At 49.6% G+C, this 14,866-nt stretch overlaps 1 protein-coding gene across 1 annotated transcript; it reads left to right on the forward strand.

Moving 5' to 3' along the window:
* Nucleotides 1-12,637: 12,637 nt before the first annotated feature.
* On the forward strand, nucleotides 12,638-14,429 carry LOC123144848 (ammonium transporter 1 member 2-like). Its single transcript, XM_044564098.1, has one exon. It carries the CDS (start codon nucleotides 12,721-12,723, stop codon nucleotides 14,230-14,232), a length of 1,512 nt encoding a protein of 503 aa, XP_044420033.1. The 5' UTR covers nucleotides 12,638-12,720; the 3' UTR covers nucleotides 14,233-14,429.
* Nucleotides 14,430-14,866: the final 437 nt, after the last annotated feature.

The raw sequence follows: 14,866 nt of genomic DNA on the forward strand, positions 1-14,866 counted from the left end.
TTCCTCTCTCATAATAATTACACGTGGGATCATAAGCAAATTCAACAAAATAGCTATCACATAAAATATTTTCAACACGATCCACATGCATGCAAAGTTGACACTCTTCCAAAATAGTGGGATTATCATTAACTAAAGTCATGACCTCTCCAAACCCACTTTTATCAAAAACTTCATAAGATTGATCAAAATCCAAATATGTGGGATCTAAAGTTGACACTCTTCCAAACCCACTTTCAATATTATTGCAAATACTATTATCAATCTCATATTCATCATGTGGCTTAAATAAATTTTCAAGATCATAAGAAGAATCACCCCAATCATGATCATTGCAACAAGTAGTGGACATAGCAAAACTAGCATCCCCAAGCTTAGGGTTTTGCATATTATTAGCACAATTGACATCAAGAGAATTTATAGTAAAATCATTGAAATCATGCTTTTCATCGAGGGAACTATCAAGCATGGGTGCATAGCAACAATCTCATTTTTAACATAAGGAACTATAGCAAATTCGTCTTCATAAATATTGGCATCATGGCCACAAGAATAACAAGCATCATGTTCATCAAGGGATATTTCAACCAAATCATCGTAATCATCATTATCTATAGATTCATGCATATCATTATTTTTTTCCAAAGCAACGGTCATTCTTTCAATAAATTCTTGGACATAGACATTATGAGCAAAGTTTTCATTGCAATATTTAAGTATGATGGAATTTTCATATTTGTTGAGAGTAAAATCATACTTTTCAATCAAAGAAGCAACTTCATGAGCACCCTTAAAAACGACAAATTCTTCAATTTGTTCGATATCATAGTAACTATAAACACCCTTTGCATAAGAAGATAAGATTTCATTATCATTGAACTCACATAGGTAGGGAAGGTGTTTTTTAGGGTTCTTAGAGCAGCAAGTAAAATCACACATTTCACAAAGATTCCAAGCATAGCATAGCAATTTATTTATTTGATTCCATAAGAGTCACCCTTTTTCAGACAAACGGTGACGCACAAAATGAGCATGCTCATCTAAAGATTTCCCATCAACTAGGCTAGTTGGGGTTTCAGCACGAGCGCATAAGGATCGAAGATGATCCAAGTAAAACACTTTAAGTGTATCCATATCAATAGATTTTCAGCAAGCGAAGATGCAAGCATATAGAAGGCACATGGCAACACGAGCAAACAAGCAAAAGAGGCAAACGGAAAAGAGAGGGCGAATAAAACGGCAAAGGTGAAGTGGGGGAGAGGAAAACGAGAGGCAAATGGCAAATAATGTAATGCGGGAGATAAGGGTTTGTGATGGGTACTTGGTATATTGACTTTTGCGTAGACCTCCCCGGCAACGGCGCCAGAAATCCTTCATGCTACCTCTTGAGCACTGCGTTGGTTTTCCCTTGAAGAGGAAAGGGTGATGAAGCAAAGTAGCGTAAGTATTTCCCTCAGTTTTTGAGAACCAAGGTATCAATCCAGTAGGAGGCTACGCGCTAGTCCCTCGCACCTACACAAACAAATAAATCCTCGCAACCAACGCGGTAAGGGGTTGTCAATCCCTACACGGTCACTTACGAGAGTGAGATCTGATAGATATGATAGGATAATATTTTTGGTATTTTTATAATAAAGATGCAAAGTAAAGAAAGTAAAATAAAAACGGCGCCAGAAATAGCTTGTTGTCGGGATATTAATATGATGGAAAATAGACCCGGGGGCCATAGGTTTCACTAGTGGCTTCTCTCATGAGCATAAGTATTACGGTGGGTAAACAAATTACTATTGAGCAATTGATAGAATTGAGCATAGTTATGAGAATATCTAGGTATGATCATGTATATAGGCATCACGTCCGAGACAAGTAGACCGACTCCTGCCTGCATCTACTACTATTACTCCACACATCGACCGCTATCCAGCATGCGTCTAGAGTATTAAGTTCATAAGAACAGAGTAACGCTTTAAGCAAGATGACATGATGTAGAGGGATAAATTCATGCAATATGATAAAAATCCCATCTTGTTATCCTCGATGGCAACAATGCAATACGTGCCGCTGCCCCTACTGTCACTGGGAAAGGACACCGCAAGATTGAACCCAAAGCTAAGCACTTGTCCCATTGCAAGAAAGATCAATCTAGTAGGCCAAACCAAACTGATAATTCGAAGAGACTTGCAAAGATAACCAATCATACATAAAAGAATTCAGAAGATTCAAATATTGTTCATAGATAAACTTGATCATAAACCCACAATTCATCGGTCTCAACAAACACACCGCAAAAGAAGATTACATCGAATAGATCTCCACAAGAGAGGGGGAGAACAATGTATTGAGATCCAAAAAGAGAGAGAAAGCCATCTAGCTAATAACTATGGACCCGAGGGTCTGAGGTAAACTACTCACACTTCATCGGAGAGGCTATGGTGTTGATGTAGAAGCCCTCCGTGATCGATGCCCCCTCCGGCGGAGCTCCAGAACAGGCCCCAAGATGGGATCTCGTGGGTACAGAAGGTTGCGGCGGTGGAATTAGGTTTTTGGCTCCGTCTCTGATCGTTTGGGGGTACGTAGGTATATATAGGAGGAAGGAGTACGTCGGTGGAGCAACGTGGGGCCCACGAGGGTGGAGGGCGCGCCTGGGGGGGTAGGCGCGCCCCCTACCTCGTGGCTTCCTGTTAGCTTTCTTGACGTAGGGTCCAAGTCCTCTGGATCATGTTCGTTCCGAAAATCACGTTCCCGAAGGTTTCATTCCGTTTGGACTCCGTTTGATATTCTCTTTCTGCGAAACTCTGAAATAGGCAAAAAGCAGCAATTCTGGGCTGGGCCTCCGGTTAATAGGCTAGTCCCAAAAATAATATAAAAGTGAATAATAAAGCCCAAAAATGTCCAAAACAGAAGATAATATAGCATGGAGCAATCAAAAATTATAGATACGTTGGAGACGTATCAGGATCCCACGCCGGGCTGTTGTCGGCAGCGGCAGTGGACTCTTCCGGAAGAGGATCTTTTCCCCTTTTAGGCGACTCGGCTTCCAAGTGTATGGAGGCCGCCCTCTTCTTTCTTCCCCCCGCTGGGGATTCGTCTTCCTCCTCCTCCTCGTCCTCTTCGGAGGCAGAACGGGCGTTGGAACCTTCAGATATTATGTCTGAAGTGCCGCGGCGACGAAGGCCACCCCGGGTCTTTTTGGCCTCCTTCTTCGGCGCCTTGTATGGCGCCGGGACCAGCATCTTTGTCAGAAGTGGGTTGGCCGGTTCTTCGGGCAGCGGGGCCGGACTGTGGATCCGCTCCGCCTTCTTCGTCCAGCCCTAGGGGAGTTGAGGAAAACACACTATGCATTTCCCTTGGGTTATTCGGATACAACGTATAATAACTTACCGATCTTGCAGGGCAGGACAGTTGGTACCCGCGGTCCTCGGCCGAGTCCGGCCATGATTTGCTGGACTTGAAAAGCACCTTCCAGATGTCTTTGTGCGAGGAGCCAAAGAGCTCTCGCAGGGTCTAGTGCTTGGCCGGATCGAATTCCCATAGATTGCAAGTCTGGTGTTGGCAAGGCAGGATCCGGCAAACTAACATCACCTGGACTACATTGACAAGTTCGATGTTCTTGTCTTCCATATCCTTAACGCGCGTTTGGAGCACCGACAGTTCGTCGGACGAAGACCAGTTCAGGCCTTTCTCAGTCCAGGACGTAAGCCGCAGAGGGGCTCCGGATCGGAACTCGGGAGCAGCGGCCCATCCCGTGCCGCGCGTCTCAGTGATGTAAAACCACTGCTGTTGCCACTCTTTGACGGAATCACTAAAGGTACCTGTCGGCCATGTGACGTTGGGCATCCTGCTCACCATGGCGCCCCCCCCCCTCGGCGTGCTCGCCACTCACTACCTTGGGCTTCACATTAAAAATCTTCAGCAATAAGCCGAAGTGTGGCGAGATGCAGAGAAAAGCCTCGCACACGATGATGAATGTCGAGATATTGAGGAAGGAATTAGGGGATAGATCATGAAAATCAATCCCGTAATAATACATAATGCCGCGAACGAACAGGTGGAGGGGAAACCCTAGCCCACGGACAAAATGAGGGAGGAATACAACCCTCTCGTGGGGTTCCGGAGTAGGGACGATCTGTCCCGCCGTCGGGAGGCGGTGGCCGATTTTCTTGGCCAGGTACCCGGCCTCCCGAAGCTTTTTGATATCCTTCTCCCGGACAGTAGAGGCCATCCACTTGCCTCCTGCTCCGGATCCGGACATTTTTGGAAGGCCTTTGTGGGCGGAGAAGAGGAATGCTCGGGCGTTGGAGCTCGAGCGAAGGGGAATGGATCGGGAAGAGGAAAGTGTGGGTGCGAAAGGGAGTTCTTATCCCCTTATAAAGGCAGCAGCGCCTCCCCACTTGCCTGGTAGACTCGATTATTCCCCAAGCGCCGTGATTAATGGCGCGGTTGGGTTACCCACACCCGTATTGATGAGAATCCCGTGATAAGGGGACACGATCTCTGCTTCGACAAGACGTGCCGAGAAAACCGCCTCGCAACACGTGCAGTGGCAGGTTGAGAAAAAGGATTCGAATAATGACCGGGCCATGGCGTGATGTCACGTTATGAAATGTGTCGGCAGATTAGATTTGTGAAATATTATACTCTCTACGGTGGTATGTGGAATTTGTTTTGCAGAGTCGGACACGATCCTTGTGTTCAAAATCTTTTATGGAGTATTCGGAGGAGGAACCCGCCTTGCAATGCCGAAGACAATCTGCGCGCCGGACTCATCGTCATTGAAGCCTGGTTCAGGGGCTACTGAGGGAGTCCTGGATTAGGGGGTCCTCGGACAGCCGGACTATATACTTTGGCCGGACTGTTGGACTATGAAGATACAAGATTGAAGACTTCATCCCGTGTCCGGGTGGGACTCTCCTTTGCGTGGAAGGAAAGCTTGGCAATTCGGATGTGTAGATCTCCTCCCTTGTAAACCGACTCTGTGTAACCCTAGCCCCCTCCGGTGTCTATATAAACCGGAGGGTTTAGTCCGTAGGACAACAACAATCATAAACATAGGCTAGCTTCTAGGGTTTAGCCTCTACGATCTCGTGGTAGATCAACTCTTGTAATACTAATATCATCAAGATCAATCAAGCACAAAGTAGGGTATTACCTCCATCGAGAGGGCCCGAACCTGGGTAAACATTGTGCCCCCCGCCTCATGTTACCATCCGCCTTAGACGCACAGTTTGGGACCCCCTACCCGAGATCCACCGGTTTTGACACCGACAGTTATGACGTTCGGACACACCATTACGCTGTGGTGTTTCGGGTGGCGTGAGTTGCGAAACTATTCCGCATTGTTTCAAATGAAGACCAAACTCGTAACTCAAATATTCACCTCCACGATCAGATCGTAGAAACATTATTTTCTTGTTACGATGATTCTAAACTTCACTCTGAATTTCTTTGAACTTTTCAAATGTTTCAAACTTGTGTTTAATTAAGTAGATATAATTATATCTGCTTAAATCATCCGTGAAGGTAAAAAAATAATGATACCCGCCGCGAGCCTCAACACTCATCGGACCGCACACCTCAGTATGTATTATTTCCAATAAGTCAGCGGCTCGCTCCATTGTTCCGGAGAACGGAGTTTTAGTCATCTTGCCCATGAGGCATGGTTCGCAAGCATCAAGTGATTCATAATCAAGTGATTCCAAAAGCCCATCAGCATGGAGTTTCTTCATGCGCTTTACACCAATATGACCTAAACGGCAGTGCCACAAATAAGTTGCGCTATCATTATTAACTTTGCATCTTTTGGCATCAATATTATGTGTTTCACTGTGATCGAGATTCAGTAAACCATTTACATTGGATGTAAGACCATAGAAGGTTTTATTCATGTAAACAGAACAACAATTATTCTCTGACTTTAAATGAATAACTGTATCGCAATAAACATGATCCGATCATATTTATGCTCAACGCAAACACCAAATAACATTTATTTAGTTCCAATACTAATCACGAAGGTAAAGGGAGTGTGCGATGGTGATCTTATCAACCTTGGAATCACTTCCCACACACATCGTCACCTTGCCCTCAACTAGTCTCTGTTCATTTTGTAACTCCTGTTTCAAGTTACTAATCATAGCAACTGAACCAGTATCAAATACCCAGGGGCTAGTATGAATACTAGTAAAGTACACATCAATAACATGTATATCATATATACTTTTGATCACTTTGCCATCCTTCTTATCCGCCAAGTATTTGGGCCAGTTCCGCTTCCAGTGATTATTCCCTTTGCAGTAGAAGCACTCAGTTTCAGGCTTAGGTTTAGCTTTGGGATTCTTCACTTGAGTAGCAACTTGCTTGCCGTTCTTCTTGAAGTTCCCTTTCTTCTCCTTTGCCCTTTTCTTGAAACTAGTGGTTTTGTTTAACCATCAACACTTGATGTTCTTTCTTGATTTCTAACTTCGCCGATTTTAGCATCGCGAAGAGCTCGGGAATCGTTTTCGTCATCCCTTGCATATTATAGTTCATCACGAAGTTCCAGTAACTTGGTGATAGTGACTAGAGAACTCTGTCAATCACTATTTTATCTAGAAGATTAACTCCCACTTGATTCAAGAGATTGTAGTACTCAGACAATCTGAGCACATGCTCACTGGTTGAACTATTCTCCTCCATCTTGTAGGCAAAGTACTTGTCAGAGGTCTCATACCTCTCGACTCGGGCATGAGTCTGAAATACCAATTTCAGCACTTGGAACATCTTATATGCTCTGTGGCGTTCAAAACGGTTTTGAAGTCCCGGTTCTAAGCCGTAAAGCATGGCGCACTAAACTATCAAGTAGTTATCATACCGAGCTTGCCAAACATTCATAACGTCTCAATCTTCTCCTGCAATAGGTCCGTCACCTAGCGGTGCATCAAGGACATAATTCTTCTTTGCAGCAATGAGGATAGTCCTCATATCATGGACCTAGTCCGCATCATTGCTACTATCATCTTTCACCATAGTTTTTCTCTAGGAACATATAAAAAAAGTAAACGGGGAGCTACATCGCGAGCTATTGATCTACAACATAGTTATGCAAATACTATCAGGACTAAGTTCATGATAAATTAAAGTTCAATTAATCATATTACTTAAGAACTCCCACTTAGATAGACATCCCTCTAATCATCTAAGTGATCACGTGATCCGTATCAACTAAACCATGTCCGATTATCACGTGAGATGGAGTAGTTTTCAATGGTGAACATCACTATGTTGATCATATCTACTATATGATTCGTGCTCGACCTTTCGGTTTCAGTGTTCCGAGGCCATATCTACATATGCTAGGCTCGTCAAGTTTAACCCGAGTATTCTACGTGTGCAAAACTAGCTTGCACCCATTGTATGTGAACGTAGAGCTTATCACACCCGATCATCACGTGGTGTCTCGGCACGATGAACTGTCGCAACGGTGCATACTCAGGGAGAGCACTTGTACCTTGAAATTTAGTGAGAGATCATCTTATAATGCTACCGACGTACTAAGCAAAATAAGATGCATAAAGGATAAACATCACATGCAATCAATATAAGTGATATGATATGGCCATCATCATCTTGTGCCTTTGATCTCCATCTCCAAAGCACCGTCATGATCACCATCGTCACCGGCTTGACACCTTGATCTCCATTGAAGCATCGTTGTCGCCTCGCCAACTATTGCTTCTACGACTATCGCTACCGCTTAGTGATAAAGTAAAGCAATTACATGGCGATTGCATTTCGTACAATAAAGCGACAACCATATGGCTCCTGCCAGTTGCTGATAACTGTGACAAAACATGATCATCTCATACAACAATTTATATATCATCATGTCTTGACCATATCACATCACAGCATACCCTGCAAAAGCAAGTTTGACGTCCTCTACTTTGTTGTTGCAAATTTTACGTGGCTGCTACGGGCTTTAGCAAGAACCGTTCTTACCTACGCATCAAAACCACAACGATTTTTCGTCAAGTGTGTTGTTTTAACCTTCAACAAGGACCGGGCGTAGTCACACTCGATTCAACTAAAGTTGGAGAAACAGACACCCACTAGCCACCTGTGTGCAAAGCACGGTGGTAGAACCAGTCTCATGAATGCGGTCATGTAATGTCGATCTGGGCCGCTTCATCCAACAATACCGCCGAATCAAAGTATGGCATGCTGGTAAGCAGTATGACTATTATCGCCCACAACTCTTTGTGTTCTACTCGTGCATATAACATCTACGCATAGACCTGGCTCGGATGCCACTATTGGGGAACGTATTATTTCAAAAAAATCCTACGATCATGCAAGATCTATCTAGGAGAAGCATAGCAACAAGCGGGGAGAGTGTGTCCACGTACCCTCGTAGACCGAAAGCGGAAGCGTTAAGTAACGCGGTTGATGTAGTCGAACGTCTTCGCGATCCAATCGATTAAGTACCGAACGCACGGCACCTCCGCAATCTGCACACGTTCCGCTCGGTGACGTCCCTCGAACTCTAGATCCAGCTGAGGCCGAGGGAGAGTTTCGTCAGCACGACGGCGTGGTGACGGTGATGATGAAGTTACCAACGCAGGGCTTCGCCTAAGCACTACGACAATATGACCGAGGTGAAAATCTATGGAGGGGGGCACTGCACACGGCTAAAATCAACTTGTGTGTCAATGGGGTGCCCCCTCCCCCGTATATAAAGGAGTGGAGGAGGGGGGGCGGCCTCCTAGGGCGCGCCCCAAGGGGGATTCCTACTCCTACTAGGAGTAGGTTTCCCCCCTTTCCTAGTCCAACTAGGAGGGGGAAGGAAGGGAAGAGGGAGAGAAGGAAAGGGGGGGCGGCCCCCCTCCCCAATTCGGATTTGGCTTGGGGGGCGCGCCCCACCACTTGGCCGCCTCCTCCTCTCTTCCACCATGGCCCATGAAGGCCCATTAACTCCCCGGGGGTTCCGGTAACCCCCCGGTACTCCGGAAAATGCCCGAACTCATCCGAAACCATTCCGGTGTCCAAACATAACCTTCCAATATATCAATATTCATGTCTCGACCATTTCGAGACTCCTTGTCATGTCCGTGATCACATCCGGGACTCCGAACTACCTTCGGTACATCAAATCACATAACTCATAATACATATCGTCATCGAACGTTAAGCGTGCGGACCCTATGGGTTCGAGAACTATGTAGACATGACCGAGACACATCTCCGGTCAATAACCAATAGCGGAACCTGGATGCTCATGTTGGCTCCTACATATTCTACGAAGATCTTTATCGGTCAAACCGCATAACAACATACGTTGTTCCCTTTGTCATCGGTATGTTACTTGCCCGAGATTCGATCGTCGGTATCATCATACCTAGTTCAATATCGTTACCGGCAAGTCTCTTTACTCGTTCCGTAATGCATCATCCCTTAACTAACTCATTAGTCACATTGCTTACAAGGCTTATAGTGATGTGCATTACCGAGAGGGCCCAGAGATACCTCTCCGGTACTCGGAGTGACAAATCCTAATCTCGATCTATGCCAACCCAACAAACACCTTAGGAGATCCCGTGAAGTAGGACCTGGGAAAACAAGCCAGTGATGAACGGAGGAGAGTAACTATACTGACCCACTCCATTGGAGATGCAATACTCTCGATACTGTATGGTAGGATGACTACTGTCTTAATGTGTTCCAAAGCTTATGTAAGCAAGATGCTATCCTACAGAGCAATCTTTGGAGGAACACACCTATGTGAGCCCGATTGCTGGTCACAGTCTATGAGATTGGGGTGATCTCTAGTAAACTCATGAATAGGCCAGGAGTGTGACTTATATGCTCCACCCGAGGGGTCAGCCTTTGGCAGCCTAGTACTAGTAAGACATGTGGTGAAACTTCTTTACGCCAAACTGATAATTCAAGGCATAGTCCATTGTTCAGTTGTGAAGGAGTGTACCTGCTTGCTCTAGGTGAAGTTCAACCTTAACAGGTCTTCACTGAAACACTGGTATATCGAAACAGTAATTGGAACAAAGGACACAATGGACCCTCGAGATCTGGTGGGGGATTGCTGAAATTTGGAATGGGCTTAAGGCCCATATAGCAATTTCTGAAAATCTCTAAGGGCCCATGTGGGTTTATTGGCACTAGGTGGAGGTGGGAAGTTTAGTCCCACCCCGGAAGTGGAAGAGGAGTTGGACCTCTTTATAAGGGATGTTCTTTCACATGCTATTGGAGCTTGAGAATAGAAGAGGCCCTCGCGCACTCCTCCTCCGCCGGCCGCCTCGCCACGCCTCATCACGACGCGCCGCGGGTTGCGGCATTGAGCCAAGCCGAGCTCACACCTACGCGCTTATTTTTGCCAGTCACTAACGGAGAGTTCTCTGACAGCTGGGCCATGATTTGAGACGTCGGATCGTGAGCTGTCACGGACTCGGACGTGGGTCGAGCCCACGTCTCTCCAGGCGGCTGCGCCTATATAAGTGTGCGGTGTCTCCTAACCCTAGCCGCCACGAACAGATCACATCTGCTCACGCGCACGCCCACCGTCGTTCCTTTGCTGCCGCTGCCGCCGGTGACTCCATCCCGTACGCCACGTACACGGTCGACGGGAGAGCAGGTCTCCGAAACCCCGCCCCTCCGGTTCCTGTATGGGAGAGGGGCGAATAGGTTTTTGGGAAGCGACCACGCGACTGCTTGCCTCCGATCCACTACTTCCTCTACGTCTGCGTCGCCTTCATCATCACCATGTCCACAGACGCCGAACGTGCCGCCGCCGAGAAGCTCGAGGCCGACAAGAAGGCCGCCGAGGACGCCTCTGCTGCCGCTACCGCCGCGGCTGCTTCTGCATGGCCTACTGGAGGGTATAACATGTTTATCCCGCTCCTGTTTACTTTCGTATTAGCAGTACTAGCAGTATGTGTAGATGTGTCTACTGTTTGCGTAGTACGTGCTTGCTTATATCAGTATCAGTATGTCGTTAATTTAGTCAATGCCATGCTAGTGATTTATCTATGGATTAAATTAGTTGAAAATTTGCCTATTTACTCAACACTTCCTCGCCCCTGCCACCACCATGCCGCCGCGCCGCCGTGAATCGTCTGGCTACCGCGGCGTCCGCGAGCGCCCCAGCAGCACCTACTACGCCGAGATCCGGTCCGGCGACATCCGGCTCGGCCTCGGCACGTTCGGGACCGCGCACGAGGCCGCCCACGCGTACGACGCGGCGTGGCGCCTAGAGAGGCCTCCGTCGCAGATGAATTTCCGCGACGTCTACATGCGCGAGTAGGCGCAGTCCGTCGCCCCTCCGCCTCGTCTTATCACGGACCAAGACCGTGCGGAGCACCGTCGGCGACAGCGCCGCCTCCTCGTCGCCGAGGAGGACGAGCGAGCCATGGCGGAGTGGCGCCGGCGCCACCCGGAGGACGTCGCGACGGAGCACGCCTTCTGGGCGGAAAGGACGGCAAAGTGCCGCGCGGAGCGGTTGGACAGGCGTCGACAGAAGGCCCTGGCGATATCGCAGTGCGATATCGTTGAGGCAGGTGGGGTGTCGATCTTTGGGAATAATGATCCTCGTTGGGAGGACATGTGGATCGATACCTCGGACAACACCAGTCCGGATGAGGACGAGGACGACTCGAAGTAGGGTACCTTTTTCATCGTAGTATGTAGTTGCACTGTAGTTTTATCTATCTATGTATTGTTTATCGATCTATGCTATGAACTATGTAAAGTATCTATGTATCGTTTTTATTATCTATGAAATATGCATCATTTTATCGTTTTGAGAAATATGTATTGTTTGCGCGCGCTGTATTTTAGCGCGGCTTCTGGAGCGACGCGCGCGCGCTAAATTTTAGCGCGGCTGCTGAAGCGAGCGCTGTCCGCCGCGTTTTTCCAGACAATGAACGCGCTGCAAAGTACTTTTTAGCGCGCCGTGTGTTCGGCGGCTGTTGGAGATGCTCTAATAATCCTTATACTCAACAACCATGGCTGCGTTTGCATATCACACGGTCTCTCAGCTGAGCTGCTGCCTAAACAAATCGGGGTTGATCGCTGGTGGGGAAGCCCGACGCGGATGCCTGATAATTGTGGCACCCTATTTGACCGGAAAGTTTCTAAGCTATTATGATATGGTTAGTAAGAGAATCTAAAAAAAATCGTATTGACGCCCACATGCACATTTGCGGTTCAATACGCCGACGACGGCAGATCAGGGAAGATCAGGGGTTCACCGGTGCACCGACTGAGAATAAGCACGTATCAACTGAACAGCACCAAGGATCTGACATACAAAAGCGACACAAAATGGAGAAGCAAGTCTGATACAAGCTCCGGGTTTTCCATTTGTTGAATAAAATGAACAAACACAATTGCTATACGGATCAATATCACACACCAAATCGCTACTCAGTTCCGTACTTTATTCAAGTTCGGATTCCATCAATTTCATGTTTCATCAACCACCAGGAGCAGAAGAGCAACAAGCAACCACAGGGGTGTCCCACACGTCAAGCTCGTAGGAATGAATATTCACTGGCAGGTAGGTCCCAGCGGAATCTGAACGGGTCGGCTACCGGCGCTGCTGCCGTCTCGCCTATAAATCCGGCCGCTCCGTTTGCACCTCCATCTCGCGCCGCGCCTCTCAGACTCTGCACCTGCCATTGCTCCCTGAGCAGCAGAGTATTCGATAAGACAAGGGAAGCAAGGCGGCCGAAGATGTCGACGTGCGCGGCGAGCCTGGCGCCGCTGCTGGGCACGGCGGCGGCGAACGCGACGGACTACCTGTGCAACCAGTTCGCCGACACCACCACGGCGATCGACTCCACGTACCTGCTCTTCTCCGCCTACCTGGTGTTCGCCATGCAGCTCGGCTTCGCCATGCTGTGCGCCGGGTCCGTCCGGGCCAAGAACACCATGAACATCATGCTCACCAACGTGCTCGACGCCGCCGCCGGCGCGCTTTTCTACTACCTCTTCGGCTTCGCCTTCGCCTTCGGTACGCCCTCCAACGGCTTCATCGGGAAGCACTTCTTCGGCCTCCGCGACGTTCCCCAGGTCGGCTTCGACTACAGCTTCTTCCTCTTCCAGTGGGCCTTCGCCATCGCCGCGGCCGGGATAACCTCCGGCTCCATCGCGGAGCGGACGCAGTTCGTGGCCTACCTCATCTACTCGGCCTTCCTCACCGGCTTCGTCTACCCCGTGGTGTCCCACTGGATCTGGTCCACCGACGGCTGGGCCTCCGCCTCCCGGACGTCGGGGCCGTTGCTCTTCAACTCCGGCGTCATCGACTTCGCCGGGTCCGGGGTTGTGCACATGGTCGGCGGCGTGGCCGGGCTCTGGGGCGCGCTCATCGAGGGCCCCCGCATTGGGCGGTTCGACCACGCCGGGCGAGCGGTGGCGCTGCGCGGGCACAGCGCGTCGCTCGTCGTGCTGGGCACCTTCTTGCTGTGGTTTGGGTGGTACGGGTTTAACCCCGGCTCGTTCCTCACCATCCTCAAGTCCTACGGCCCGCCCGGCAGCATCCACGGGCAGTGGTCGGCGGTAGGGCGCGCGGCCGTGACGACCACCCTCGCCGGCAGCACGGCGGCGCTGACGACGCTGTTCGGGAAGCGGCTCCAGACGGGGCACTGGAACGTGCTGGACGTCTGCAACGGCCTCCTGGGCGGCTTCGCGGCGATCACCGCGGGGTGCTCCGTGGTGGACCCGTGGGCGGCGATCATCTGCGGGTTCGTGTCGGCGTGGGTGCTCATCGGGCTGAACAAGCTGGCCGCGAGGTTCAAGTTCGACGACCCGCTGGAGGCGGCGCAGCTACACGGCGGGTGCGGCGCGTGGGGCGTCATCTTCACGGCGCTGTTCGCGCGCAGGGAGTACGTGGAGCAGATCTACGGCGCGCCGGGGCGGCCGTACGGGCTGTTCATGGGCGGCGGGGGGCGGCTGCTGGGCGCGCACGTGGTGCTGATCCTGGTGATCGCGGCGTGGGTGAGCTGCACCATGGGCCCGCTGTTCCTGGCGCTCAACAAGCTGGGGCTGCTGCGCATCTCCGCCGAGGACGAGATGGCTGGCATGGACCAGACGCGGCACGGCGGCTTCGCGTACGCCTACACCGACGAGGACTCCAGCAGCAGGCCGGGCCGCGGCGCCGGAGGCAGCGTCGGAGGGTTCATGCTCAAGTCAGCGCAGACCTCGCAGGTCGCGGCCGACGCCACGTCCCCGAGCAGCTCGGTCTAGTGATTTATATATACTGTAATAACGGATACACATATTTCATACACACGCACAAATGACATGCGTGCAAGTGCAACGCCTCGGTATGTTTCCCCTTTTTGTGTTGGGTTGGGTCTCGAACTCCTCAACGTTTGATGCTACGTGAGTACTACTACGTGATTATATAAATAAGATCCACGGGAGGAAGTAGTCCCCTATTTTTTCTGTGTGTATAAGCTATGCGCGCGTGTGTGGAACGAAAGGACAATGAGAATGAGACATGCGAAGCTCGATGGTAGTGGCAAATCTCAACGTGGTTTCCCCTCAACAATGTGATGCCCGATGCTTCACTTTTGTGAAAGAAATGGAGTTCAGAAATTGTTGGGATCGACTATACGATCAGGTACCTGAATTTTTTTCATCCATCAATCACTTATCATAGGAACCCTAGATCTTAATCGAACGGCCCAAAACAAATCCTACTGCTCATCTTCAACCTCCCTCCTCTATTCTTCGTCCCGCAGCCCCCCAGCTTGCCCCGTCTTAACTGCCGGCCTCCACCACCCGCGGCCGGCGGGTGCTATCGCGCACCACCTCGTCGCCCCGCCCTCCCCTCAACCTCCCCCCACCGCGGTTGCTGGCCACCGCCCCGACCATC

Source organism: Triticum aestivum, chromosome 6D (assembly GCF_018294505.1).
Source record: "Triticum aestivum cultivar Chinese Spring chromosome 6D, IWGSC CS RefSeq v2.1, whole genome shotgun sequence".
NCBI classification, from domain to species: Eukaryota; Viridiplantae; Streptophyta; class Magnoliopsida; order Poales; family Poaceae; genus Triticum; species Triticum aestivum.

Bases quoted from the DNA above. Each gene is read 5' to 3' on its own strand.
- LOC123144848 (XM_044564098.1), top strand. From the start codon at position 12,721: ATGTCGACGTGCGCGGCGAGCCTGGCGCCGCTGCTGGGCACGGCGGCG.